Source organism: Alligator sinensis, unplaced genomic scaffold (assembly GCF_000455745.1).
Source record: "Alligator sinensis unplaced genomic scaffold, ASM45574v1 scaffold331_1, whole genome shotgun sequence".
In the NCBI taxonomy this organism is placed as follows: domain Eukaryota; kingdom Metazoa; phylum Chordata; order Crocodylia; family Alligatoridae; genus Alligator; species Alligator sinensis.
Window position 1 is genome coordinate 490400 of NW_005842033.1, and position 25870 is coordinate 516269.

General features: G+C 41.0%; 1 protein-coding gene across 7 annotated transcripts in view; it reads right to left on the reverse strand.

The window, feature by feature from the left end:
• The window catches only part of SNX9 (sorting nexin 9), a 67870-nt gene that overhangs the window by 29730 nt on the left and 12270 nt on the right, over positions 1–25870 (reverse strand). For 2 of the 7 annotated variants that reach the window (XM_025202651.1, XM_025202657.1), the window contains 9 exons: positions 20419–20502; positions 14675–14858; positions 14447–14467; positions 13824–13977; positions 8513–8597; positions 7271–7396; positions 6882–6999; positions 4135–4265; positions 2907–3010 (listed from right to left, as the gene is read on the reverse strand). In XM_025202651.1, coding sequence (XP_025058436.1) covers positions 2907–3010; positions 4135–4265; positions 6882–6999; positions 7271–7396; positions 8513–8597; positions 13824–13977; positions 14447–14467; positions 14675–14858; positions 20419–20502 — 1007 coding nt within the window. The remainder of the gene's footprint in view (positions 1–2906; positions 3011–4134; positions 4266–6881; positions 7000–7270; positions 7397–8512; positions 8598–13823; positions 13978–14446; positions 14468–14674; positions 14859–20418; positions 20503–25870) is intronic. The other 5 variants (XM_025202652.1, XM_025202655.1, XM_025202654.1 and 2 more) reach the window with 5 other exon arrangements.

Consider the following 25870-nt stretch of genomic DNA (forward strand, 5'->3'; position numbering starts at 1 on the left):
CCCTCGTTGCTGAAACTTCACAGCCGCGTTTGCAGTTGAGCAACTCCTGCCACCACCAGGAGGCTGGGGGGTCTCTGGGAAAGGGCCTGTTAAGCCCGGGGGGCACCCAGAGCTGCTGTGGGCAGCACAGGCAGGGGGGATGTGGCCCAGGGAGTGCAGGGAGGTGGCGCGGAAGTTACATCATGCACCTGAGGCTTGAGGTGACAATGGCCCTGCCACAGGTGGCCCCGGCAGGCACCATCACCTGGGGGCACCCCCTTATCCGCAGGGACCCAGCGACCCACCAGCAACTCGTTCCCAGAGAGACTGTGCCAGGAGCTGGATCAGGCCCACGGCCGCTTTTCTGCTCGGGGGGGGGCGGTGCCTGGGAGCCAGCAAGTGCATGGGAGCCAGCAACAGCCTGGTGGTGGCCCTGGGCCCAGCACCGGCGGAGCCCAGAGCAGGGTGACAGAAGCCTGGGCTGCAGCCGGCTGGGGTCTATGGAGCCAGGCTGTACTGTGCCAACAGGGAGAGAGGGGAGCTGCCTCACTTTGGGCCCCGCAGATGCTGGCCCCAGGACACCAACACTGGCTTCTCCCCGCTCCCAGGCCCCCACCCTAGCCCCACGGTCAGGTGGGGACCAGTGCGTGCAGCCCTGACCCTATGCACTCTGTGCTCGCCTGACTGGGTGAAAGATTCCTGGCTGTTGCTGGCTCCCATGCGTCCACTCGCTCCCAGCTGCCTGTCTGGACCACAGGACTCAGCAGGAGCTGGCCCAGCCCCAAAGACTGGGGCAATCACCTGCAGTCCTCCCCTACCTCCTTGTCTCCTTGCTCTTACCTGAATTTCCCACACTGGCGCAGCCACTAACTGCCCCACAGTCCCAGGCCAGAAGCCTCTACTAGACAGGGACTTCTGGCTCAGGGGCTGGGGCAAGGCAGGTGGGCCTCGTTGTTGCAGGGTTATGCCGTGGCTTCCTTTGGGTCCTACTGCCCCTGACAGGAGCCAGGGGCAGATGGAGTATTCATTTTAAAATTTTTTTAGGGGCCCCACGGGCCGGACTGAATGGCCTGGCAGGCTGGATCTGGCCTGTGGGCCATATTTTGCCCACCCCTGCACTAAATGCTCAAGAATAGGCCTCATCCAAATATGGATGCAGTACACTAGTGCTATTATAAAAACCTCTCATGCAGGCTACGAATAGACATTGCATTTATCTCATTTTATCACAGGACAAAGTATGATTGTTCTGATATCCATGTCTGTTGTCTCAGGATAAATCCTAAAGACTTATGAGTACTAACAGTTTATCTAGGGGCATTACAAAATGGCTATGCCAGGATTGAATCGATGGCAAAAAAGTGGCAGTTCATTCAGACACTCACTAACTCCTGATTAGAAGGGTGATGTGTGTACATGCCAATCCCAGGATATTTTTGTTCTGGGACAAACAAGCACAACTGGCCTAGGACAACTGAAATGTCTACTCCTAGCCACAGTCACATCAATTAATTCACATACGTTTATCAATTCTAGAAAATATCATGGAAAACCCTCATGTTCTCCAGAATGTAGTAGCATGTGGAAAAAGTCACCCATTCCATATTATTCCTTCTTTTTAATTGGCATATTGTTTTAAAAGAAAGAACTGGGAAGCAAATCTGGTTAATCAACCTATAATGTGTTAAGGACAAGAAATACCAGTGACGCACAGAAAAAGTGCAGTGTGTGTGCAGTATTCATTGTTAGTTACTAACATTTTAATGATTTTTTAAAAATAGATAATCTAGGATCAGTCTTTCTTCATTTGTAAAAAATCTAGTGTTGGCCCCGCCCTTTAGGATGACTCACAGCTTGAATTAAGCCCAATTTTTCTATCGTGACATACTTTTTCAAATGATTTCTGCACAGGATTATTTGTCATCTTTGACATGATCAAAAAGAACAAACCAACTTTGGAATGATTCTGTATTGGCATATTGAAGAATATATTTTATTTAAAATATAATATTGGCAGGCTTTATCTCCACTACTCTGTCAATGCCCAACAACTCCAATTCAAGGTCGCTGCAAGAGACAGATCTCTATGCACCATCCTCTGCAGACGGGATGTATAGCTCCCAGCTGTAGCTGAGAATGCTTTGCAGGAACTGTTCCAACTTGCAACGATACCCCGGACCAAACAGAAGTTCACTGTTGGTTCCAGCGGGGAGAGGAATCTAGCTGCTGGCTGCTAGCCTGCATTCAGTCTTTTCCTAGCAACACCACTTTCTCCTTGTGAGGCTGCGAAGTTTTCAGAATGGGAAGAGGGAAAGGGAGTAGAGTGAGCTCATTCTAGGCATTCCCCAGCCCACGCTGGAGTGGGATGGGTGAACTGGAGCCCCCCACCTTAGGAGTACGGGGGCTTCCAATTCACCCACCCCACCCTTTGGCTGAAAAACTCCCACACCAAACTCCCTCCACTTCCTTTCCTACCTCTGAAAACAGCAACAGGCTAGCAGGCATCATAGACAGAAGATGCTGTTTTGAAATGTCTTCATCTGACCCCTCATGCAATAAGGGTTCAGACTTTCACCCAGTTGGTCATTTTTGAAGCTGTCTGAAGCTGTGCACTTGTGTTTTGTCATGGCTATAGACCACTTCCTGTAGCCAGATTGGGCAATAATTGTCACTTCTGTCTGCACTCTTTGTGTCAAGTTCTAACACATTCTGAAAGGCCTCCACTTAATCATTTTCAGCTATTTCAAACTAAAATAGTTTTGTCATAACTCATTCAGGTGAAGTGACAAGTTTTTCTCTGATGCCAGCAACATGCAATAGGTACTTATTTTATATAGATCTCAGTAGCTTTTCATTAAATAAAAATAATTTTTCAGTGTCACTGCTGACATGCAATATCAATTTGAGAAAAGGGAACACCACCTTACATTTCTATCATGTCCAAGTCAGGAGCTTCTGGTTCCATAGTAGAGAATACCATAAGTCCTACAATCTCATCTTTTTCTGCTTTCCTCTTTCCAGTTTTCCATTCCTTGGGAAAAGAAAAAAAAGCATGCATGACAAAGCATTTTGTGTAACCTTGTATCTCTAGTGAAGCTTGATTGCATTCTATACTTAGAATATGTATACTTGCAATGGCCCATATCCTAAAAACCTCTGAATGAAATCACCCCACTAATGTAAATCTGTGACTTTAATGAGGACAGGACTTTACAAGATGGTAAATATATGATCTTCATTTTCTAGATGGTACTAACCTGAAAATTAAAAAAACCCTTTGTGTAATATAAACAAATAGATACAAAACAGAAATTAGTTTTCTTATTACTGTGTCAAATGATTTGCATATGTATATTAGTATTTTTCTTTTAAAAATTACATTCCAGTTTTATTACTTCTATTTGATATCAGTGAATTGCCATAATAAAACTGGTTAAGAGAGTCAAATGATGAAGTTAAAAAAAATTCCCAGCTGATCATTTTAAGAAATAGAAATAGCAGCAGAAAAATCAGTCAATTTCCAAGCTAAAGTTTTAGCAAGTTAAAGGCCAAAAGTCACGAGAATGCCCATTCAGACTTTGGCACCAGAAATTAATGACCAGTTTGGATGCAAACTGCAAAACTGTTTTAGCTTTTCACCAACTGTGATAAATTACATTTTACTTATGTACTCCATTAAGCTTTTATTTCTCATTTATACGTTCAATTTTGTTTGTTTTGTTTTTTAAAAGGGTGCCAGTTATATAGGGTTAATTGCAGTTTGTCTATCAAGAGATTGCCAGAATGATACCAGTTCTAAGACTTCTGCAACAAATATGGCTGCCCTATTTGTTGGAGAGAAACGCTGTGTTAAAAGAAGAGTCTAGAATATAGTTACAAGAACTGTTAATTTTCCAATTCCAAACAAGTCTACATTGGGACACCACCATCTTTCTACTTAGGACAGATGGCAATAAAATTTCAGCTGACAAGCTTAATCCCAGGTAAAAGCAATGAACCAAATCTACCAAACCTATAGCAATTTACAGCTCAACTACTGCCCACTGGAGGGCAGACAGAAATCAATACATTTTATGAGCAGGATACAAAATTTAGCCCCCATCTACCATTATGCACAATAAACAGTTCCCCCCATATTTTGATTGTATTTTCTACCTTCTCATCCCGAAAATTAAGGAACTGCTGAAAAACTTCGCTTTCTGAAACAACTGGATGACGACACATCCTACTCATCCAAGCCTGGAGCCTCTCCATGCGCATTTTGATAAATTCTTCTTCAAAACGCCCTGCAATAAACTGAATAATAACTACTGTGTTGCCACTTTAGAAGTATCCACAATTATCTTTAAAAATGAGAGGCTCTCTTCTACCGAATGTGATGGAGTATAAAATGGACGAAGTTACCTTAATGTAACAGCTGTATCTTAGGAAATTAATGAACTTTAGAAAGTAGGAGATATGAAGTACTAGTAGGTAAAATTACTAGTTTTAAATAATGACCAGGTAGCGTTTTTATTAAATCATTTTTGTATCACTCTGAAAAGTGAATGACATGTTTAAAAATGAAAGACAGAGGCAAAAAGAAACATTACCAAAATACATTTTTAAGTGGAAGATATACACTAGAAAGAAGGAATATACAGGGATAGGAGGGTTTGATAGTCGCTAAGTGACAGCTTTTGTAACTATAGAAACTGAAACTATTATGTTTCAAAGCTGGTAAATTGATGGAATGCTATTTATAAGAAACACTGTTTCCATCACTATGTATTAAAAGTGACCTCTTTTGTTAATACTAAAAGGCAAGGTCTTATGTTCAAAATTGGAAAAAAGCTTTCTTCATTATCAAATCTGATGACTCCAACACTACATAATGAACAGGATATATTTGAAACAGATAATACATTGTGACAGCACATTAACCTCTTCAGTTCTCATAAAAGTGTAGATGGCAGGCAGACTTTGAAGGAGTGAACTCTTTTTAAAGTACACCCGCCCCACAATTACTGTAGTAGCAGTCTGGGAACCCACACAAAACTAAAACAAGCAATATTAAAAAAAAAACCCCAAAGTAAAATAACTATATGCACAAGTAAGAAATAGGAGAAGTGTCCATGCTACTAATTGACTAGAAGTCATGAAGACTTAAAGAGAGGTTTCATGATTAGAATGTTTTTACCCTCAAGCAGCACTAACATTTCAATAGCTTCTGAAAGATGGTAAAGAAACGTGGATGGCAATGTATTTGGAACCTGTGCACGTGCATGGTTCAGCACCCAGTTGCCAGCAACAACATGAGTCCTATTAATGTTCTCTTCCGAGCAAAGCAGTAATCAGTTGGCCCAATAGCAGGGTTTCCTCTCTAGTGCCTATAAAAGCCATTTTTCTACACAGCAGTCCTCTGAAAGAAGCCTCCTGAGCATGATGAAAGATGTCTATCATTTTCCAAGTGTTTCATTTAACTTCATCTCCAAGAAAGAAACAAACACGCCTTCTTACCATAAAATCAAGCAAAATAGCCCTCCCTCACATAATACCAACAACAAAAATCAAAACACAAGAATTGATGGAGATGCCAGAGTCCCTTTTGAGTCTTTTATGGAGCCAATTATAAGGAAATCTAGAGACACACCATCAGGTCTCCTAGTTTATTTTTAGTTCATGTGCACATGTTTAAGAACAAACCCTGGTAGAATTCTAAGTAGGAGCCTAGCTAAGGAAAAAACAAAATCACTTCCTCACTTTTCAGTTTCCTCGGCACTTATCCCAGCATTTGTATCAATGCTCAACTTTCTTCACACAGACACTGTTGCATTTTCAGTGGTACAAACAGGCCACATGGTTGGCTAAACGCCTGCTTTTGTGCTTTTGTTTTTGAGTGGGTGCCTTAATGGCTGCATAATGTTTTAATCGGAACACACAAATTATAGATTTTTCTCCTGGGTCAAGTCCCTACACTTGCTCAAAAAATACATTACTGTTAGCCATAAAACACTATTAAAATGCAGACACACACTTAAAGTGTGATGAACTGAACAAATGACAGCACTAAGGACTCAATCCAATGTTCTTTGAAATCAACAGAAAGGCTTCAAAAGTGTTTGATCAAATTACCTGATACTATAACAAGGTGCTGGATGTCTTGTAAATGGCATGCACTTTTATTTGGCTTTTTACAAACAAGTGACAATAAGCCATCAGAAAAACAGGAACTTCTGAAGAGAGAACTAACAGCACACTGCCTGGGCTCCTCTGTTCCCCCAGACAAGTTTCAGGTTTCCCCTTCTGCTCCAAGTTTTTAAAGCTTCTATGTTATAGATCAGTCTGATCAAATGAAAATAAAACTTATGTCACTTCCAAGACAGTCTGAGGGACTGTTGCATAAGAAATTTTCCTACTAGGATTGAGCACACTTTCTCTGTAGTACTTAAGATTTTTATGCTTCTGGCCTGGAAAGGATCAAAACTGAGTTTTGGATTGATAGTGACACATGTCACCAATCAGATTATCGTTAGTCAGTCACATCCAAAAGAATTTTCAGTGTTCAAAGCAATGCTGCTATGCCACCTTTTCAAAGACGCTACAAAACAAAGGGGGCCTAATACACAAGTGCAGAAGTTGCTCCGATTGCGTGTAATTGCTGCAGCTCCCGTGTCTCCTGTATCAGCATCTCCGGACTTCAAAACGGGAGAACGGACTTTATCTAAAGTGCCTTCGCCATCATTTTGAAGCGTGAGGACGCTGATGCACGAGATGCTCTGGGCACCAGTTAGAGCAGCTCTTGGAATTGTTCTAATTAAAAGTGCCCTCCCACCCCCAACATGTGTATAGATGCTCAAGATCACCATTGTGCAAATGTTTCCTCCCCTTCCCCCTCATTTCACAGCTGGGAACTTGTTTACCTGTTACTTGCTTGTCTGGAAGAGATGGGATTGGAATGGCTAATCCAAATTTAACTAGGAGACGCTCGTATAACCAGTCAAAGTGTTTATATCTGTGGTTGACTGATCGATTTGTGTTCTGTAAAACAGACAAAACAAAGAATTCTTGCTTAACATATCCTTAAAGAAAGACTTTAGTCTTATCGAAACTTTTAGGGCCACCAACTAGCTCAAGGGAAATGTTTGCAAGAAATCCAAAATACTTATTGTTTAAATATTAGATTTAGTCTACCATGATGAAAACACTGACAATGTCCAAAATAAAAGAGTGTTCCCTAAAATAGATTTTTCCCTCTCAGCCCCATACCGACTTGCATACACAGTAAAGAACCAAGGTCAGACATACTTACAGTACACGTGAGCTGATATTCAATGTAGCTTTTCAACCCATACATTTTGGAACCTTTTTTGGGATCTGCCACCACACAGTCAAATGAGGAGGTAGGATAAACCCACATTGGGCCATAATCACCAACCTACAAGAAATCATAAGTATTAATACTATAAATGGGCATATACCACGACAGACCATCATTAAACAAGAAAGCAACTAAGGTTTTCTCTTTTCTTTTTAGTTACATGCTATACATTTCAATTTTTTTGAAAGGTCAGACCATGAGCTTAATCTGTTTGGAAGTCTTCTGTTGACTTCAGTGAGAACTTGCACCTTAAATCAGAACACTAATGCCAGATCAGGGCCTTGTTTAAGGTCCAGCACAGCAAAGTATTAAAGTGATTCCAATGACTGGCATTAGGCACTCTCCACTCCCAGGGATTGGACCAAGATTTGAGGGTATTTAACAGAAGCTTGCAGGGGGCACTCTGGGCTTTGTGCCTCTGCACTGTTAAGATTCTTTCACAGGCTACTGCCTCTAATTGATGAACTAATGAGGGGTACATAATGTAACTGAAATACCTTTTAGGAGAGCCATTTAAAACCTGAATATTTGTCATAAGTTATTTTTCTTGTTACAGGCAATTTTCCTTTATTATCTACTATTCTAATTAAGAAATCTACCTGTTTTAAAAAAATGCTACCCACTATGATTTTTTCCACTTGAAACTCTCTATATTAGTCCATTAATTATGGTTAAGTGATTTTTTTTTGACACAGTGACCAAATCTTGAACACCCTTATGTATGTAGTCCCATTGTATTTGGTGGAACTACATGTAGAAGTGAGGCTCTGTAGACACAGGCAAGAACAGACCCATGCTCACGCCTTTTTATTCCTTACTGCTTTAACTGTGCTTGCTAGTGTGTTAATGCTTCCTGCATAGCTAGCCTGCCTACATTTCTATATGTAAAAGTTTGATCCTAAAAGGCACTCCTGGACTCTCACTAGTCTTGACTGGAGTTAAAGATACTCTGCATTTGTCAGGAACAAGGCCTTAACTGCACAATTCCCATAAATATACACAAAGAAATGCCAAACCAAAACCCCCCACAAACCTACCCAACCACCCTCACACTATCTACTACATATCTGGTATTAGATTAGCAAATTATGCTTTTAGTTCCATGCTGGGATTAATTGAAAAATATTTAGAAGACAACGAAGCTAAAGAAAAGTTATGAGGAACACAACTTACAATTATGGAAATTTTCTCTTTGGGTTTCACTAGCTGCTTTGCTAACAGATATTGTTCCATGCCAGGTTTTGCAAATCCAGGGAATCTGGTCAAAGAAATAAAAAAGTAACCAATTTCATTTTTCATAATCTCTCCTTTGACAGATTCAGTATTTCCTGCCTGAAAAAAACCTAAGAAAAACAAACATTAATATGCTAAGGAAAAGTGATTGAGAAAATTTAAAATTACACCAAATTAAATTTGCATTAGTTATGGAGTGCTTTGATTGTTAATTTTTATTTGAGAGAGAGTTTTAGCTCTTGAGCAGCCCAGCCCATAATTCATGAAAAGTGCAGAATGCCTTAAGACATACCTTCAGGCAAGCCAGTCTCATGGTCTGAGCCTCACAATTGGTCTGATGTGCAAAGCCAATCAGAATGAGCATGACTCTGGTACATTTAGTAACAACTGATTCTTTATTGCATCATTCATCACCAGTCAACTAGAGTCATTTGAATTCACAGGTATCATTAGTAGAAAAAAACAAGTTACTATGAGCTACAATATTAATTTTATCTAGTGGTCCTGAACACCATGATACACACAGTTCATCCAAGTAGAATTTAAAGAAAAGACTGATAGTCCTATGTCCTTAAATCATAGTTTATCTTAAATATACCAGGTAGGTCCAATTTCCTCTCTATTCAATGAGATGACTGGACTCTCAAAAGTTAGCCCCCTGCTTGAAATGCTGCCAAGCAGCTGCTGTTTGTATGGAGCAACAACAGAAGTGAAGTATGACTTATAATCAATTTTAACACCCTAAATCAGAGGAGTTTTAATGCTGGTTATTCTAAATAGATTCTACCTTTCACAATACAAAGTATATCACTGTAATAAGAATAGTTACAGGACTGAAGCAGGACTTTATATAGCAGTAAGGACCATTTTCTATTCTACTGACATTCTCTCAATTATAAACTAAACAGTTTCTCAAACTCAATGACAGATGTTAATCCAGTTCTAGCCTGTTTATTATTACAAAATGTAATGCTATTTGTTACTAGATGAGTCTACATCCTGTTTTACCGCTTGAGACTTTCTGAAGAGGAAAAGCAAATAAAATTAGACTGTCTGTAGGAACCACGGGTTTGATTCTGTACCACATTCATGCAAGTATTTCCTCCCCCCCTAAAGAAGAATCAATTTCTCAATGTACACTCACCCCCTTGGAGCACAGAGGGAAAGTACACAGAGGGAGCATTCTGACAAACAGGACTTTTCGCAAGAAAACCTGTTTTGGTAGCAGTTACTAGATTGGGTCTTAGGCTGTGTGAAGACATTGATTTCCACTGGGAGAAATTTCTCTTGGTAGAATCTTTTCAGGAGAGGGAGCAGTACAGATGCTCAGTCTGCAGCCTTATGCACCCCCCCGTTTTCCATGCCTTCTTGAGACTGGGGAGATCCCAGTCTGGAGAAGACAGAGCAGTGCCTGTTCCACTATTCCTGGTCCCAAGGGGATGACAGAGGGGGGAAGGGAAAAAATGAAGCAGCAGACAGACTCCTAATACCTGCCCCAGACCAGGCTCTGGGGAACAAGGTGAAGAAGCAGCCTTCTCCACCCCTTTCCCTGTTTTCAAGGGCTGAGCAGACCAGAGGAAGCAAAATCCCAAAACCCACCATAAACAGGGCAGCATCCAGCTTAGTGAAGAGACAAGGAACAATGTGGCTGCTCTTCTCCTCCCTCCCCAGACTAGTCCAAGAGGGGAAGACAGCAGCAAGACAGTCTTTAGCGCCTTCCCAAAACCAGACACTTGCTCCCCTTGGGGAAGGGGCTGCGCCTCATGTCTCCAGCAACTGAGCAGAGGGAGCAGTGCAACAAAAGGGACTCTGGTGAAAAAATTAGTAGGGAGCAGCTAGCAGTTGCTATTCCCCTTCCTTCCCCCCAGGTCTACAGGATGGATGGGAGCAGCTGCCCCATGCTCTCTCAGGACTGGGGTGACCCCAGTCTTGGGAAGGCACAGGAGCCTTTCCTTCAGCTCCACTCCTACCAATCCTCTGGAGAAACTCTCCCAGGACCAACTTAATCCCGGTTGTTCCAGAGTTATTTTTCTTCCAGAGAGACCATTTTTGCTTTGGGAAAAAGAGCCTGAAAGTCTGCAAACTTCTGCTGTCTACCAGGAGAAACCACTCATCTCCCTTTAGAAACTGAACATTTGTATGTAGCCTTAGTTATCAAAAGTCTTGTGCTCTTACTGACTGATTTTAAATAAATACTCACTCAGGTTACACTTGAGTAAAATAAAGTAATAAATAAAACATAAATCACAACTTTAATATTAGCTCGGGAGGCAAATACTTAAGAAATGCAATTGTATAGGTTAACTTGAAGCTAGTGTTTGGTCCTCAAACAAACCCACAGAGCTTTCTGATCTGAACAACCATGTACAAACACACCTACCTAAAACTACCAGTCTGTGAACAGAAGTCTTTGTACCCTTTGTTCTTGAGGAGAGTTCATGTTGCTATTTGGTCTAATTTTCTATAAAGTTTTGCTTATCTATGTAAGAGCTAGTCTTTCTTACATTAAAAACTAAAATAATTGACAATATCTCTACATGCACTGCTCAGTTGCAAAAACAGCTGTGTCTTGACAAGATGTACTACAAACCTAAGCCAGCAGTCAGCATCATTTTCTGGCAACATGCCAGAATGACCCAGCTCAGGTCCAAGACAGGCTGATGTTATAACCTGGTTGCTACCACTTCTCTCCACCACCTGGCCATGGTGTGGACAAAGCACCTTACTGTCAAAGTCCCATGGCTCTGTGGGCTGTCAGCTGCCAACCTCTGTCTTAACCAAACAAAAGCGATGGAAATTAGCACATACAAAAGTTTGTATAAAGGCCTATAAAATAAGCATGACATGCGTTTGCCATCCAAGTATTTTCTACATCTCCTGATTTTACTTTACATAAGGCTTTGGAGAGTTTTAAAGCAAAAACTAAACAATAAACTAGATCATCAACCACAACCAACAACAAATCAGGCATTAGTACTCGGTTAAGTGGCTATTGTGAGGTTCTGCTGCACTGCCAAACAAGTCTGGACTATACACAGTCACATCAATTGCTATACACATCAATTGCTATTAAAAAGCTGGAGAGTAAAAATTAGATGTTTCTCCAAATAAATTTGATATGCTTCTTTGACAGTACACATTGGGAGATAAGTAGACAATTTTATGTTATTTAAAGAGAAGAGAGATGTAGCATTCAGAGAGACATGGCATTATACAAAATTTATGATGGCTTTATTCCTGCTACTATTCCTAAGGAAATAAATATCAGGATAAAGTCCTTAAAACTAATACAGTAGTTAAAAAACAAAAAAAAGAAAAGAAAATTCCTTGTAGCAAACAAAAATTGGTTAAAGGACATTACCCCCAGTTTGGGGTAATGCAACATACATTTCTTTAGAGGAGTGACAACTGAAAGGCCACAATTCAAATGGTTTTTTTTCCTTTTAGCTTCATCCCTGGCACCATATAGGTTTTCAAAACTGCATCATGTTAACATCTTTCAGTCTAAAAATTAATTAAAAGACTGCTTAAAAAGACAGGACTTAGAAAAATAGAAAATGAGGTTTGGAAGGGACTTCAGAAGGTCATCTAGTCCAGCCCCTTGCTCAAAGCAGAACCATCCCCAACTAAATCATTCCAGCCAAGGTTTTGTCAAGCCAGGCCTTAAAAACCTCCAAGGGTGGAGATTCACCCATCTCTGTAGGTAACCCGTTCTAGTGCTTCACCATCCTTCTAGTGAAAACAGTTTTCCTACTATTCAACCTTAACCTCTCTTAGTTGCAACTTGAGACCATAGCTCCTTGTTCTGTTATCTGCCACCACTGAGAACAGTCTAGATCCATCCTTTTTGGAATCACCCTTCAGGTAGTTGAAGGCTGTTATCAAATCCCCCCTCAGTCTTCTCTTCTCCAGACTAAATAAGCCCACTTTCTAAAGCCTCTCCTCATAAGTCATGTGCCCCAGCCCCTTCCACATTCTTGCTTACATTCTTTCTGTAGTGGGGGGGGGGTCCAAAACTAGACAGTTCTCCAGATGTGGCTTCACCGAGTGCTGAATAGAGTGATAGAGCGAAATAAATCACTTCCCTCAATCTGTCTGCAACACTCCTGCTAACGCAACCCAGTACGCTAGCAGCCTTCTTGGCAAACCGGCACACTGTTGACCCACACCCAGCTTATTGTCTACTGTAATGCACAGGGCCTTTTCTGGAGAGCTGCTGCTTAGCCAGTTGGTCCCAAGCCTGTGCATGGGATTCTCCCATCCTAAGTGCAGGACTTTGCACTTGTCCTTGTTGGACTTCATTAGATTTCTTTTGGCCCAATCATCTATTTTGTCTAGGTCACTTTGAACCCTAGCCCTACCCTCCAGCATACATACTTGACACCCCAGCTTGGTGTGATCCACAAACATGCTTAAGGTGCAATCCATCCTGTCTTCCAAATCGTTAATGAGGGTATTAAACAAAACCGGCCCCAGGACTGACCCTGGGGCACTTCATCCAATACTGGCTAACAACTAGGACATTGAGCCATTGATCACTACCCATTGAACCCAACAATCCAGCCAGCTTTCTATCCACTTTACAGTCCATTCATCCAACCCATACTTCCTTAGCTTGCTTGCAAAAATGCTGTGAAAGACCATATCAAAAGCCTCGCTAAAGTCCAGGTATATCACATCCACAGAACCAGTTATCTCATCTTAGAAAACTATCAGGTTGGTCAGGCATGACTTGCCCTTGGTTAACCCATGTTGACTGTTTCTGATCATTTTCTTCTCTTCCAAGTCTTGGGGAATACTTGTGTATTCTTACAACACACTTTTTTTTATTTTCCTCCTACATTTAAAGCCATAAACACAAGAACACAGTTGTAGGGGCATATTAACATGCAACCTAAGGTAAAGAAAGGTAAGGCCAGATTCTGCTACCAGTTATGCTGGTATAAAATTTGTAGGGTACTACGTAAGTGCATATATGGATGTTCCTGTTCCAAAGAAAATATTTAGAAGAACAGGACTGGATGCACAGCCTATTTTCAGAGGGGAGTAGAGTGTATGTGGGGGAGGTGATACTGTATAAGTTCCCTAAGTAATAAAGCTAGAATTAATTAGGTTTTCACAGCACACTTGAGTAGAAGGACAGATATGACGAAATGGGTACAGGCTTTTACAATATGACTATTACATACAGCAATTTCATAATTCCTCTCCAATCTTTACAGTGTTTTTTTCCTAGTTTGCTAATCATTACTTGTTAAGTGGTAGTTTCATGGCAGCTCCCCGAGTATTTCCACGCTGAGGGCCCCCTGCCTCAGAAGGCTCAGATTCCTTATAACCAAGATACTGTGGTGAAGTGGATTTGGGGTCATCCCAGTCATCATCCCAATCATCATCGTCAGCAGCTGCTGAAGAGGGCAAAGAGAAAAATTAGTTACTGTACAAGTCCAAAGGATCTCCTCTCAGCCAGCATGCTCGCAGACTCTTGAGAAAACAAACAAAAAATGCAGTAGAAGATATTGAGAAGTAATTCAGCCCAACTTTGGCTATGCATGCAGAATGTGTCAAAGCCCCACCAAAATAAACATGGTATGTTTGTAACAGGTTTTTAAAAATGTAAGTGTATTACAGTAAGGATGCACTTAACCCACCCTGTAAAGTTAGTCTACCCCATATACAAATCCTTCCCTTCACCTCCACCTTCAGTGCTGCAAGGATTAGAAAGTCCTCTGAAACACTCCAGTTCTTAAGGTTAGAAGACTTAGTCACAGGCCAGTCCTAATGACAGAACCAGGCAGACCCAGATTTAAGACCATCTATTGTCAACAAAATTCATGTGAATAGAGTGTGTCAGAGATTAATCATCATGACTCTCACCTGATAATTCTTCAGGAGATTCTGAAAAGATGGATTGTTGTATGCCACTGAAACTTTCAAAAGGAAATATTTTGAGGGACCACAATTGTACCTCACAGCAACCACTGTTCTTAGTGGCTCCCTCCCTCAGATTATCACTGCTCAGATAATCCTAACAAATGCCCACGACTCCCTTATTTGCTCAAAGAGCAAGTAAATATGGACCAATTATGGGAAGATTTAGCTGACCTGGACCTTGATAAGCCTGTGGGTGACCAAATGCTCCTGCTGCCTCCCAGTTGTTTGAAGCACTGTTTTTCTGTCCAGCTGCACTTTCAGGTTTGGTTGCCCAGCTGTCACCAGAGTTTGCACTGTCCCAGTTTCCAGATTTCCCAGCGTTCCAGTTTGACCAGGGGTCATTGGCATTGGTAACCTACAATTAAGAAATAAAAGGACAAACTGCTGGGGGGGGGGAAAAGAAAAAAAGACACAGAGGAAATATATACTATATCATCAGTGGGAGAGAGAAATTTCTAGAGAGAAGCTACAAGTTCTGTGTTCAGTTCTTTGATATTAGCCCTAAAATTCACCAATGCCAATCTGTGACTGTGTACACACATTAAGTTCACCTGGGAGAACTTGCCCTGGTTTGTTCTTCTGGTAGAGAAACGTACCCAGAGATGTGTGTACAGACAACAGAATGAGCATGCCCTGAAGAATGGAGAGCTTGCAGTGCTAACACTATGTACCTGCAGGAGGGAAGGGAGGGGGAGGAGGGGTGTCCTATGCATACATTGCAGGGTACTCTACTTAATCTACCTGGCAACAGATGGTAGCAGTGCCCAGGACAGCCTCAACTGGCTGACCCAGACTGCCCCGTGTCAACCTGCGTTTCCCTGCAGTACAATGATGACAAAGCAGATTGCTGCTTCAGCAGGGAGCAGAACACATATGAGTCCAGTGAGTGATACACCATCTCCCCGGAGGGTAGGGGAGCACAGGGGAGATGGAGGGTAAAGGATACAGAAGGGCTGTTTTCTTCTGTGAGAAGCCACAGCAGGTATAGATATTAAACTCTCCCAGGTGAAACTCTTTGCAATGATTTAACCCTGGTTGTTCCAGAATTATTTTTCTCCTGTACTATTTTTACCACGGCAGAAAAAACCTAAATATCTGCATCTACATGGTTTCACCTAGGAGAGCAGCAACTCTCCCAAGAGAAACTAAATGTCTGTCTGAGGCTTAAGATGCTCATATACCACAGTGATGACAGGCAGGTAAGTATGGTTATTAGTCTTCCACTGATATGGAACTGGGACATTACTGAACATACTACTTGTCCAGCTATTAATAGATAAATCAATAAATTACTCATCCTATCAGTTTCCTAAAGCATCCTTATCCATAGCAATCATCTCCAGTTGCAAGGAAGAGCACAGTGCAGATGAAATATACTGGGCATATGTACACATGATCTTAATGTGATGCAAAGAAACTCTGGCACAGTTTGTGCTGGAGTTCATTGCTCCTGGGCGCATTTACACGTGCACCTGGGACAGCACAGCCCTGGCTGGCAGGGGCTCTTGGGGGTCAGCCTGCCAGCCTGGAGCTGCTCTGCCCCAGTGGAATGTGCTGCAGAGAGGCTGGCTGGGGCAAAAGGGTGCTACAGTGAAGGGCTAGCTGGCAAGCAACCCCTGTACTGTAGCACCCTCATGCCTCAGCAAGCCCTGGGCACCATCTACACATGCGATGCAGCAAAGTAAATAACTTGGCTGTAGGACAGTACTTGTGTCAGGCAGTATTATCCTACAGAGGAATTAATTAGTTTATACCAGCCTGATAAGGGTGCACATGTAGATGGTGATGCTTTACTGCAGAGCTAATTAGTCAACCCCACAGTAAAGTGCCTTGTGTAGATGCACCTACTATATACACTAATGAACTTCAAAAGAAAAACAAATCAAAGCCTACCTTTTAAAGATTTTTTTCTACTAACTCCTATATTTACCTTGAATTCAGAAAGTTAGCTTCACTAGAACATGATCTTAAATTATTTACTGGCTGAACATTTTCTTCAGTTAATTTTGCTTTTAGACTACATGGATGGCAGAATTTGGTTAAATGCACCCTGCCCCAGATATTTTAGATTTAAAATGGCAAAAGACACCTGGCAGTCATGCTGGTTTTCTGTCAAAACAGAAGGCAAAGAAGTCAGTTTTGACTGGAAATCTGTATTTTGTAGGGATTCGTTGACATGTTTCTCAAATGCCACTACTTCCATTGGACAATTCCAACCAACAAATTTATATGCATTATGGACAGCACTGGTTAGAACTGAAGATTTCATTAAGACCTTCATTACAAAGCTACCAGCTACAAAGCTCTTCACATGATCAACTTCTCTTAAAAAGCCACCACTTCAGCAGCTCCAGTTTTCTGCACTTGCTTGGCCTCTACTTGCAAGTAAACTTGTCTTTAAAATCTGAATAAGATTTGCACTGCCAGATTTTGAGAGATTAAACATTTTATTTTAAGGGTAGAATGAATATATCACACTATTTTGAACAAAGATGCATTAAGAAAGCTGAAATCAATTGTTCAGACACCAAATCCTGATGACTTAACATCACTTGCAGTAATAACATTTAAGTTACCCATACAGTAGTGAGACTGCAGCTGGGGGGTCCTCTAGATTCCTCAATGATTCTGGGTGCCAAAATACCTATATGGTGGCAAAATAGTTCACTTCTCTCCACAGCCTGCTAAAGAGACTGCACCCCATCATATGAAATATGGATGTGGCTAGGCTGATGGCCCTCACATTCACATCTTGGCAACTCACTTGTTTAGCTGCAAGAACACACCTAGAGCTCCAATCTGCACCCAGTATAGGATCTAGTCAAGTCAACAGCACAAATTACTGTCAACATTTCAAGCCAGCACTGTGGCCTGGCCAACTTCAAGAGGGAAGCTCAAATATATGAATCCACACTGAGCTATACAGTACCTAGTAAATATTCCTCTTGCCATCTGGTGGAATAGTGGCTTTCCACAAGAAGAGCAGGACAATTTGCCTGGAGCACAAAACTCATGAGTGCAATTGGGGGGGGGGGAAGAGGAGAAAGACTAACAAAAGAGAAAGACAAAACACGCCACAAATTCACACTGTGAAACCTGTTTTCACAAGAGGCAAGACTGACATTTATGCATTAGAAAACCTTTAATATTTGGGAAGAGCCACACGGATCTACATTTCTTCCCCTCCTACCCTCCTCACATACACAAACTAAAATAAAATTCCCCAAGTGTTGGGTACTGAAAAGTATTATGATAAACAGTCATTCAAGCTGATCAGAGGTGTAAGTGGCCAGTTCTGGACCTTGATAGTTGGTGGCATACCATACAGCAGGAATGAGCAGTAACCACAGGTTCACTGTTGAGAGAAAGGGGAAATTGCATCCTTTTTTTTTTTTTTGCCACTGGCATGTCAAATGGCTTTTTAAATACTGATTTTTGGAAGCAAATAGGAGGCAACATCTCCCCCCTGCAACAGAAAGCCTCCAGCTACTGCTCCCTCTTCTATCTATTGGTGCTTTTATATTGACCTCCCAACTGCTGGAGCTCGAGCTAGAGCTGCTGCAGGGAAGGTGCGGTGTGGTGGGGAAGAGGTACAGGAATGAGGTCACAGCCCCCTTCTTTAGGCAGCACCAGATGGTGTTATGCTACTGAAGCTGATAAGTTTAGACTCTAGCCTTGGGGAGCAATCTGGCCTCTTAGAAGGGAGGTTGATTCAATATTTGCAATCGTGTGAAAAAGGACCGTCTATCTGGGTTCACGCCAGGATGGTTTCATACTGAGACGGATCTAGGCTTCCTCTGAAATAAGCTTTTTCTTGGTTAGTAACAACTTCTAAAACTAGAAGTTAATGAACCATAGAAGAACAGTATCTGGGAACCTGCTGCTAAATTACAAGGTTTTTCTATTCATGGGTGGCTAGATTGACAGATCAGTGCTCTGTTACCCTAAAGTAATAAAAAATTTGAAGAACCTGTGCATTTGTTTTTACAGGGTGTGTGGGTGACAGGGAAGAAGATATGCAGTAAGGGTTGCAGTGGAGTGCCCAAGATGTTGACCAAGTGCTCATCCTTAGAGCAAATCATGTGGGAAAGGCTTTTATGCATGCAGCACCTACAAAAGAACAGTTTACGCAAGTCATAATTTCCATGCATTCTACAATGTATGCTGCTCAACTAATTGGGAATCATAAGCTTGGTAGTGGGAAGACTGAAAAGGGGAGTGAAGTTTTCCCTTCCATTGCAGTATGTGTAAAGCCCAGCATGCAAGTAGGTGGCAAAGGAAATCTGACCTCTGCTACAGAATAGTGGGGAGACTAAATAAATACATGGACAAAGATCATCTTCACATTTTGAAAGACAGCAGGTAGAAGTAGATAGATTCAGGAGCGTAAGGAGATAAAAGTCCACAGAGACTTTGCTCCTGAAAGGGAACGATACAAGCTACTGAAGTTCTAATCTTTTCCCTGAGTTTTTCCTTCCCTCTTAGCTAAGCAAAGGGGAAGGAGGGAAGAAACTATTCTCCCACAGTATCAGCTTTTGTTTCCTCTGGATGAGGGATGCATGCCATGTTTATATCCGTGTCTATATTCCTGTTCTTTGCATACACTTTGTAAAGTTAAGTTACATCAGGATCTGGACAAACAACCAGTTTCTCCTTAAGTAACAAGCTATACGATGCTGTTACAGTATCTTGCCAGGTGGTAGCAGGAAAGCAGATAACTTGAGCCAAGGCCTACCTAGGATAGGTACAGAGAACCAAAGCTGCAGCCTCAACACACACACTGGTGTAACTTAAGTTATCATACAATTACTACTGTATTTTTGAGAAGCAAGTTTACACGGGGCAGAGTATCTTACACTGTACATAGTGTGCCCACTCACACACTATGTACAGTGTAAGATGTTCTGCCCCATGTAAACTTGCTTCTCAAAAATACAGTAGTAACTGTACGATAGCTTAAGTTACACCAGTGTATACATTGAGGCTGCAGCTTTGGTCCTCGTTATCTATCCTAGGTAGGCCTTGGCTCAAGTTATTACCTGATCTCCTATAGATGAGTGGGCACACTATGTACAGTGACAGATAGACAGACAGATAGACAGTCTGCCTTTATAGTGGAGTATAAAAACATACTATGGTATCTGTACCCTTAACTACATAAAACCTTTGGCAAGGAAGGCAGTAAAATCTGGGTTATGATGTTCTTCCTCCCACTAGAAGCAGAATATGACTAATAGAAATGAACTGAGTTAATCTAGTGGAAGGCAGACTGAATGAATGCTGTTTTTCCTCTGTACTACTCTTACTTTCCTTTCTTTAAGGCTGGAAGAGACATTACAGGAGGCCACAGAGAATCACATAACAAGAGCACAAGTTCATTCATTTCTACTTCAACTCTAACAGCTGTGCTTGAACTAGAACATGTTTAAACAAAGTTTTGTTTGGATGTTTTCCTAAAGGTCTCTACTGAGAGCGTATAACAAACCTTAAATAATTTGGATGATTTATCCTCCATGTTAAAGAGTCGGTTTATTTCTAGCCAAAAATGTGTCATCCTGCAAGTTTCCTCTTTGATAAGGTTCCTCAAATCTTTCACTATAAAGGCCTGGTTTTCCAGTCTTTTATCCATTCCTATGCTTTTTTTGTATCAAACCATCTGCAATTATTCTATTACCCCTTGAACATAGATACTAGAATTAAGGTTCTGTCATGTTATGACAGCAGTCACACTGGTACCAAATACAGAGATAATGTAAACTCCCTAAATTCTCGGTATTTTCATGTCTATACACTTAAGGATCACATTAAAGCATTTCGTATAGTAGTGAAAAAAGAAAAAACACTATCCTCTGGTAATTAAAATGCATCTGTTATTTTTGTTGCGGGCTGCTTTTGATTTGTTTTTTTTTTATTACCTTTCTTGTAGTAGGAGTTAAAGGAGGTGACTGGCTAAGGCTTTCCTGATTACAAGTTGGAGTGGCAGGTGCCAAAGATTCCACCTTAAAATAAGAAATGTTTAGTGAAAGAGGAAAATGAAAGCAAGAAGGAGTAAGAGAATACATGGCAACATTCAGCACAGTACAGCAAACTTTCCTGCAATGAGGCAGCTGCTGCAAGTCATGTATGCCAAATGCCATCTCACCAACATGCATGCAAGCAGAAAAACTCATACACAAAACTGATGGGATTGTTATCACAATAAGTTTGTTAACCTGATCAGTGCCAAAGTGCCAGAGCACAATATTATATTACAGAAAGCAAGACAGTAACTCCATAATAATAGAAAGCATGCAAGCATCCAACTGCTAAATTCATTCTTTGGGGAGAAGTCCAATTTTGTTTAGTCTAGGGCTGTTTTGCAAGTCTTCAACATATGAGAACAACTCTACCAACTCACATCATAGACAGCTCAACATTCCATGACCACCAGCAGCTTCTCCGAATGGTGGGTGTCACCCCTGCTCAAAGTAGAGTGCTGATGCCATTTGGCATTGTACGCTGCTGATGTCCTTGTTCAAGAGGAGTTAATCATCCACTTTAGTTTTTGTCAATAACTAGGGTGCCATATCTGGACTCTGAAGGTAGCTGCTTATGTCCAAAGGTAGGAAAAATGTTGCAGAGTTCTACAATCCCTTGTAGAGGGAATTTGAAGATACCCATGATAAATGCAGCAGGCCAAAGTATAAGTGCTATTGAAGACCTAAAGAATCCAGACTTATCTGTGTTTCTCCACAAAGAGTCACCTCCAGAAAAGTTCCTCGACTTGCAATCACCAGCTCAGCTCTTTGGTTGAGTTTGAGGAGCAATGGCTGCCATGAAGAAGCACTCCCACTCCAGATCTCTTGGATCCTTCCTGACCTCATACCCACCATTTAAAATTTCCCCATTAAATTACTCAGACTCTGACCACGTGGGCCTTCCCAACCTGAGAGGGCAGACTGAAGTATACCCAAAAGGAGTCTCCAGTCTTCTTACTCTGTGCTCGAGAACTCCAAAAACAAAGCACTGTGGGTAACTAACTGCTCTCAGAGTTTATACATCCAATCATGAGCAAGTGAGATGGCATGAAGAGTGGAAAAAGCACCCTTTGTATATTTATTTAGAAAAATGAGTGATTCAGTTTAGTACTTCCAGAAATTCTAGCTGCATCATTCTCCCACAACTATTTAGTTAGTTGTGCAATCCTTCTTTTTGTTGGTATTTTCCTACTTATGGAGCAATTACAATTTTAAACTATAATGCTGCATTACAGAATAATATGCACACACAAAGGTGTTATACACCTCCAAAGCTACTGTTTTATTACACAAGTGTATAAATCACATATATTCACATTAATATAAAGTTAAGAAAGCAAGGATTAGTAAATTCCATAAATTCGTTTCTGCTGTGATGTCATCAGATGTTAGGGAGGCTATGAAGTGAGTAAATTAGTGTGGGATGCTTGACCCACGCCCTGCAGGCCAGATCCAGGTCACAGGGTCATCCAGGAGCTCATCTACACTAACTTCCTGCCTAAGGATCCATCTGAATCTCAGCCAAGTATTTAACCTGATCTTAAAAGCTTCCAAGGATGGAGGTTCCACAACCTCTGCGTAATCGGTTTCAACACTCTCAGAGTGAGCAAGCTCTTCTTAATATCCAACCTAAAAAGTCTGCTTTACTGCAATTTCAGACCAATTTCAGCCTTTTCTGACATATCTAGAAGCCTGCCATTTAAAAGGTTACAAAACCTCTTAAACACCATATAACTTGGCATGTTTCAGCAGCTACACTAACTCCAAAAGCCTCTCTCATTGTTTGCATTCATTTATCAAACTGTATTTCAGAGAACTGCACTGGTATTGTTTTGTGTTTTAACTTGAAGGCAAATCTTGCATTGTGGGAAGGTGCTGGTGCTCCACTGGCTCCAAATTTATGTTAGGTTTTCATTTATTGCCTAGGTTTTTGTTTGTAGCTTTGCCAGTCTAAGGACATAGGCAGGCAAAGTTCTTTGGGTAGATGTCATATCTTTTATTAGACCAACTGAGTAGCTGGAAAAAAGTTCTTCACAAGTTTTTTGGCGCAATCACTCTTCTTCAAGCATAGGGAGTCTCTGCTGTTCTGAGACTCCAAAGAATGGAAGAAGCTAAATGTGACAGGAGGTCAGTAGGAAAACAAATAGGTGGAAATTAGGAAAACAAAAGGGTAGAGAAGTGGGGAGGGGAGAAACAAGGAGGGGAAAAAAACCAAAGATAAGTAAGGGAGGTCTTCAAAGGTAGAAAAGAGAATGTCTGTGAAAAAGTAAATAGGTGGAACTTAGGAAGACAAAGGGTAGAAAAGGAATGAACAGCACAGCAAAAAATCTATCAAAAGACAAGAATACCCAACTACCTGTGGGGGCACACTTCTCACAGGACAATTGCTCCCCCTCCAATCTCTCAGATCTAATCCTCAAAGGGAACTTCGAAAACACCTTCATAGACGAGCCTTCATAAATCTGGATACAAAAAATCTCACCTCACTTCATAAATCTAGATACAAAAAATCATGGACCCAATATAAACACTGGATTTATGACACACCTGCCTAACATCTCATTCACCAGGTAGGTACCTTCCAGACCTGACCTCTTACACTTTTGTTCCCCCCCCAGCCTCCCCCTCCCCCCTTTGTCTTCCCCATTTCCAGCTATTTACTTGTTCCACAGATAGCCTATCTTCTACCTTGGAAAACTACTACAGTAGAGTCTCCCTTACTGTCTTTGGCTATTTTACCCCCTCCCTTTTCTTTTCCTGATTTCTACCTATTTACATTCTCACCAACATCCTGTCCCACTAAGCTTCTTGGAGTCTCAGAACAGCAGAGAATCCCTATGCCTGAAGAAGGGTGTTTGTGCTGGAAAGCGTGCAAAGAACTTTTTTCCAACTACTCGTCTAATAAAAGATATCACATCTACCCAAAGAACCTTGCCTGCCACCCACTGCCTAGACAATCTATGGATCTTAAAAGACTTTGTAGAAACCTACATGTGGTACATTCCTCCCTTCTCAACACGACCCTTACCTAAAAAGACTTTGCTTCTAGAACTTGGAGGGGGTAGAAGGTTGGGGAAGCAAGTTTTTGGAGACCACATACACCTCAGTTGGTATAAATTTAAAGTTGCCAGGGCTCCACTGGCTTCCCACAACTCAAGATTTGCCCCTCTGTGTTTAGGTTAGGATACAAAACATTACCAATGCAGTTCTCTGGAGTATGTTTAAACATTGGACCTTTCTTCATATGAAACCCTATTAGTATCTAAAAGGAACTACATAATATTCTACACAGCATTCTTGTTACAATGCAAGAAAAGAAAAGGCATATTTAGTTTAGAAAGCCAATTGCTGTGAAAAGCAGGTAGAAGATCCCTGCAGCTCAGCAGGTCACTCTGTTAAACATATGCAGGGATCCAGGAGCTGCAAGACTTCTGTTATCATCACCCAAAGAGAGGTCAAAAGTTGATGAAATCCCTCTCTTCATTATATGGACTAATCTGGGCTCCACCTGTCCCAACCTTCTCCCAAGAAGAAATAATGCACACTCTCTATGCATATTTCAAATTAAACTAAATTAACAGTTATTCTTCCAAAGCAAATTAATTATCTGCTTACACCTACAAGCAAAACTTTAAAAGATACTGTACTAAACCTTTCCTTAAACTTGCCTTCCTCTGCATTCTTCTCTGGAGGTCTGTCATCAAGTCAGGTTGGATTTGTGACAAAATGCTACTCCAAGCATAATAAGTTGGGGGATATTTTTTCCTACATATTTTCTCTCCACCCCCCCCCCCCCCCAGTTATAAACATCAGACAATACTATTTAAATTCAGTTCAAAAGGGTTTGGTTTTGGGGGGGGTTTTGGGGTTTGTTTTTGTTTGTTTGTTTGTTTTAAGAACTTGAAAAATTACTTGATGTATTGCTCAGATTGGAAGAGCATGGTTTTTTTATTTCACAATTTACTTCCATAAATACCTATGGCTTTGACAGGGCTTTATCTGTGAACCCTAGATACTTTGTAATGGCATGGAAGAGTGGAAATAAAACACTTCACAGTTCACAGAAAGCTGAACTTGCAGAATACATATTTTTTTCAGGAACTAATGTCTCAGTCACTTTCCTATAGAAATGAAACTATACCACTGATGAGAATGACGCACAAAAATGGAAGCAAACTAATCAACAGATTCTAAAAAATACTCATTACCATCATAGATTTGAATGTTTATAGCTGTAGACCACTTCCAGTCACGCAACTTTCCTAAGCCCAGTTAGTGATGTATTCATTTTACAGCAGGAAACAAGGCAAGGTAGCATTAGTCTCAACTCTCAGCACCATAGGAACCAGGAGTTTACTAGTTCCTCATTACAAGCAAAACTGTAGTAGCTACACATCATGCTATGGTTCAAGTCATACACAAAAAATTAAGAGATTCATGTACTGTTTTTGAAGATAAGCTTGTTCTTAACAGGCAATACGGCTTAACTTGCACAGCAAATGAGTATCTTGCTATGGAGGCTATATTTGTTTCTTCAGAATGTAATTTTATGCACAGTAATAATTTCAAAACTTTGATTCTTTTTCAAAATACCAATGCAAACCCAAGGGGAACCCAATTACTTATAAAAAGCCATGAAGATTTCAAATTCACATTTTCCTCCTAAATGTAGCTAGATGCAAAACTATTTCAGATACCTATTTGCCATTTAAATGAATTGCCGCTGCCCAAAACACCAATGTCTGAAACAGGAATGCATACAAAAGAATTGCCTACAGACTTTTGACTATAGTAGTACTACTGCTGACCAAAGGAGCTCCATAGACTACAAGGATGAAAGATATATTCCTAGCATGTATTCCAGAACTCTTGACCGCATTAACAGGATTCTGCCAAAAGCAGGCAATATTTCTTGAGGGGTAAAAAAAATAGGAAGGTTGTACTGATGCATCACTATTTGGATAGATCACACAGGCTGAAGCTTGCGCAAAAAGACCACATTTTAAAATACTATTAACAGCTAGACGTAACTGCACCTAGATCAGGTAACAGTTTCTTGCTAATAAATGAAACAGTATTAATTTAGTTGCATAGGGGAAAAAAAAGATAAAAAAACCCTAATCTTACATAAAATACAGTAGTTGGATAACAGGAATCCATTGGAAGTGACCCAACAGTCAAAACTGAAGAAAGAACACAAAGAAAATTCTACTGTTTTTGTTTCATTAGAGATGGGAAAACAGGACAGGTAGGAAGCTCCTAATCCAGGGGTGGGCAAAATGCAGCCTGTGGGCTGGATGCAGCCTGCCAGGCCATTCTATCCAGCCCGCAGGGCCCCTAAAAATTTTAG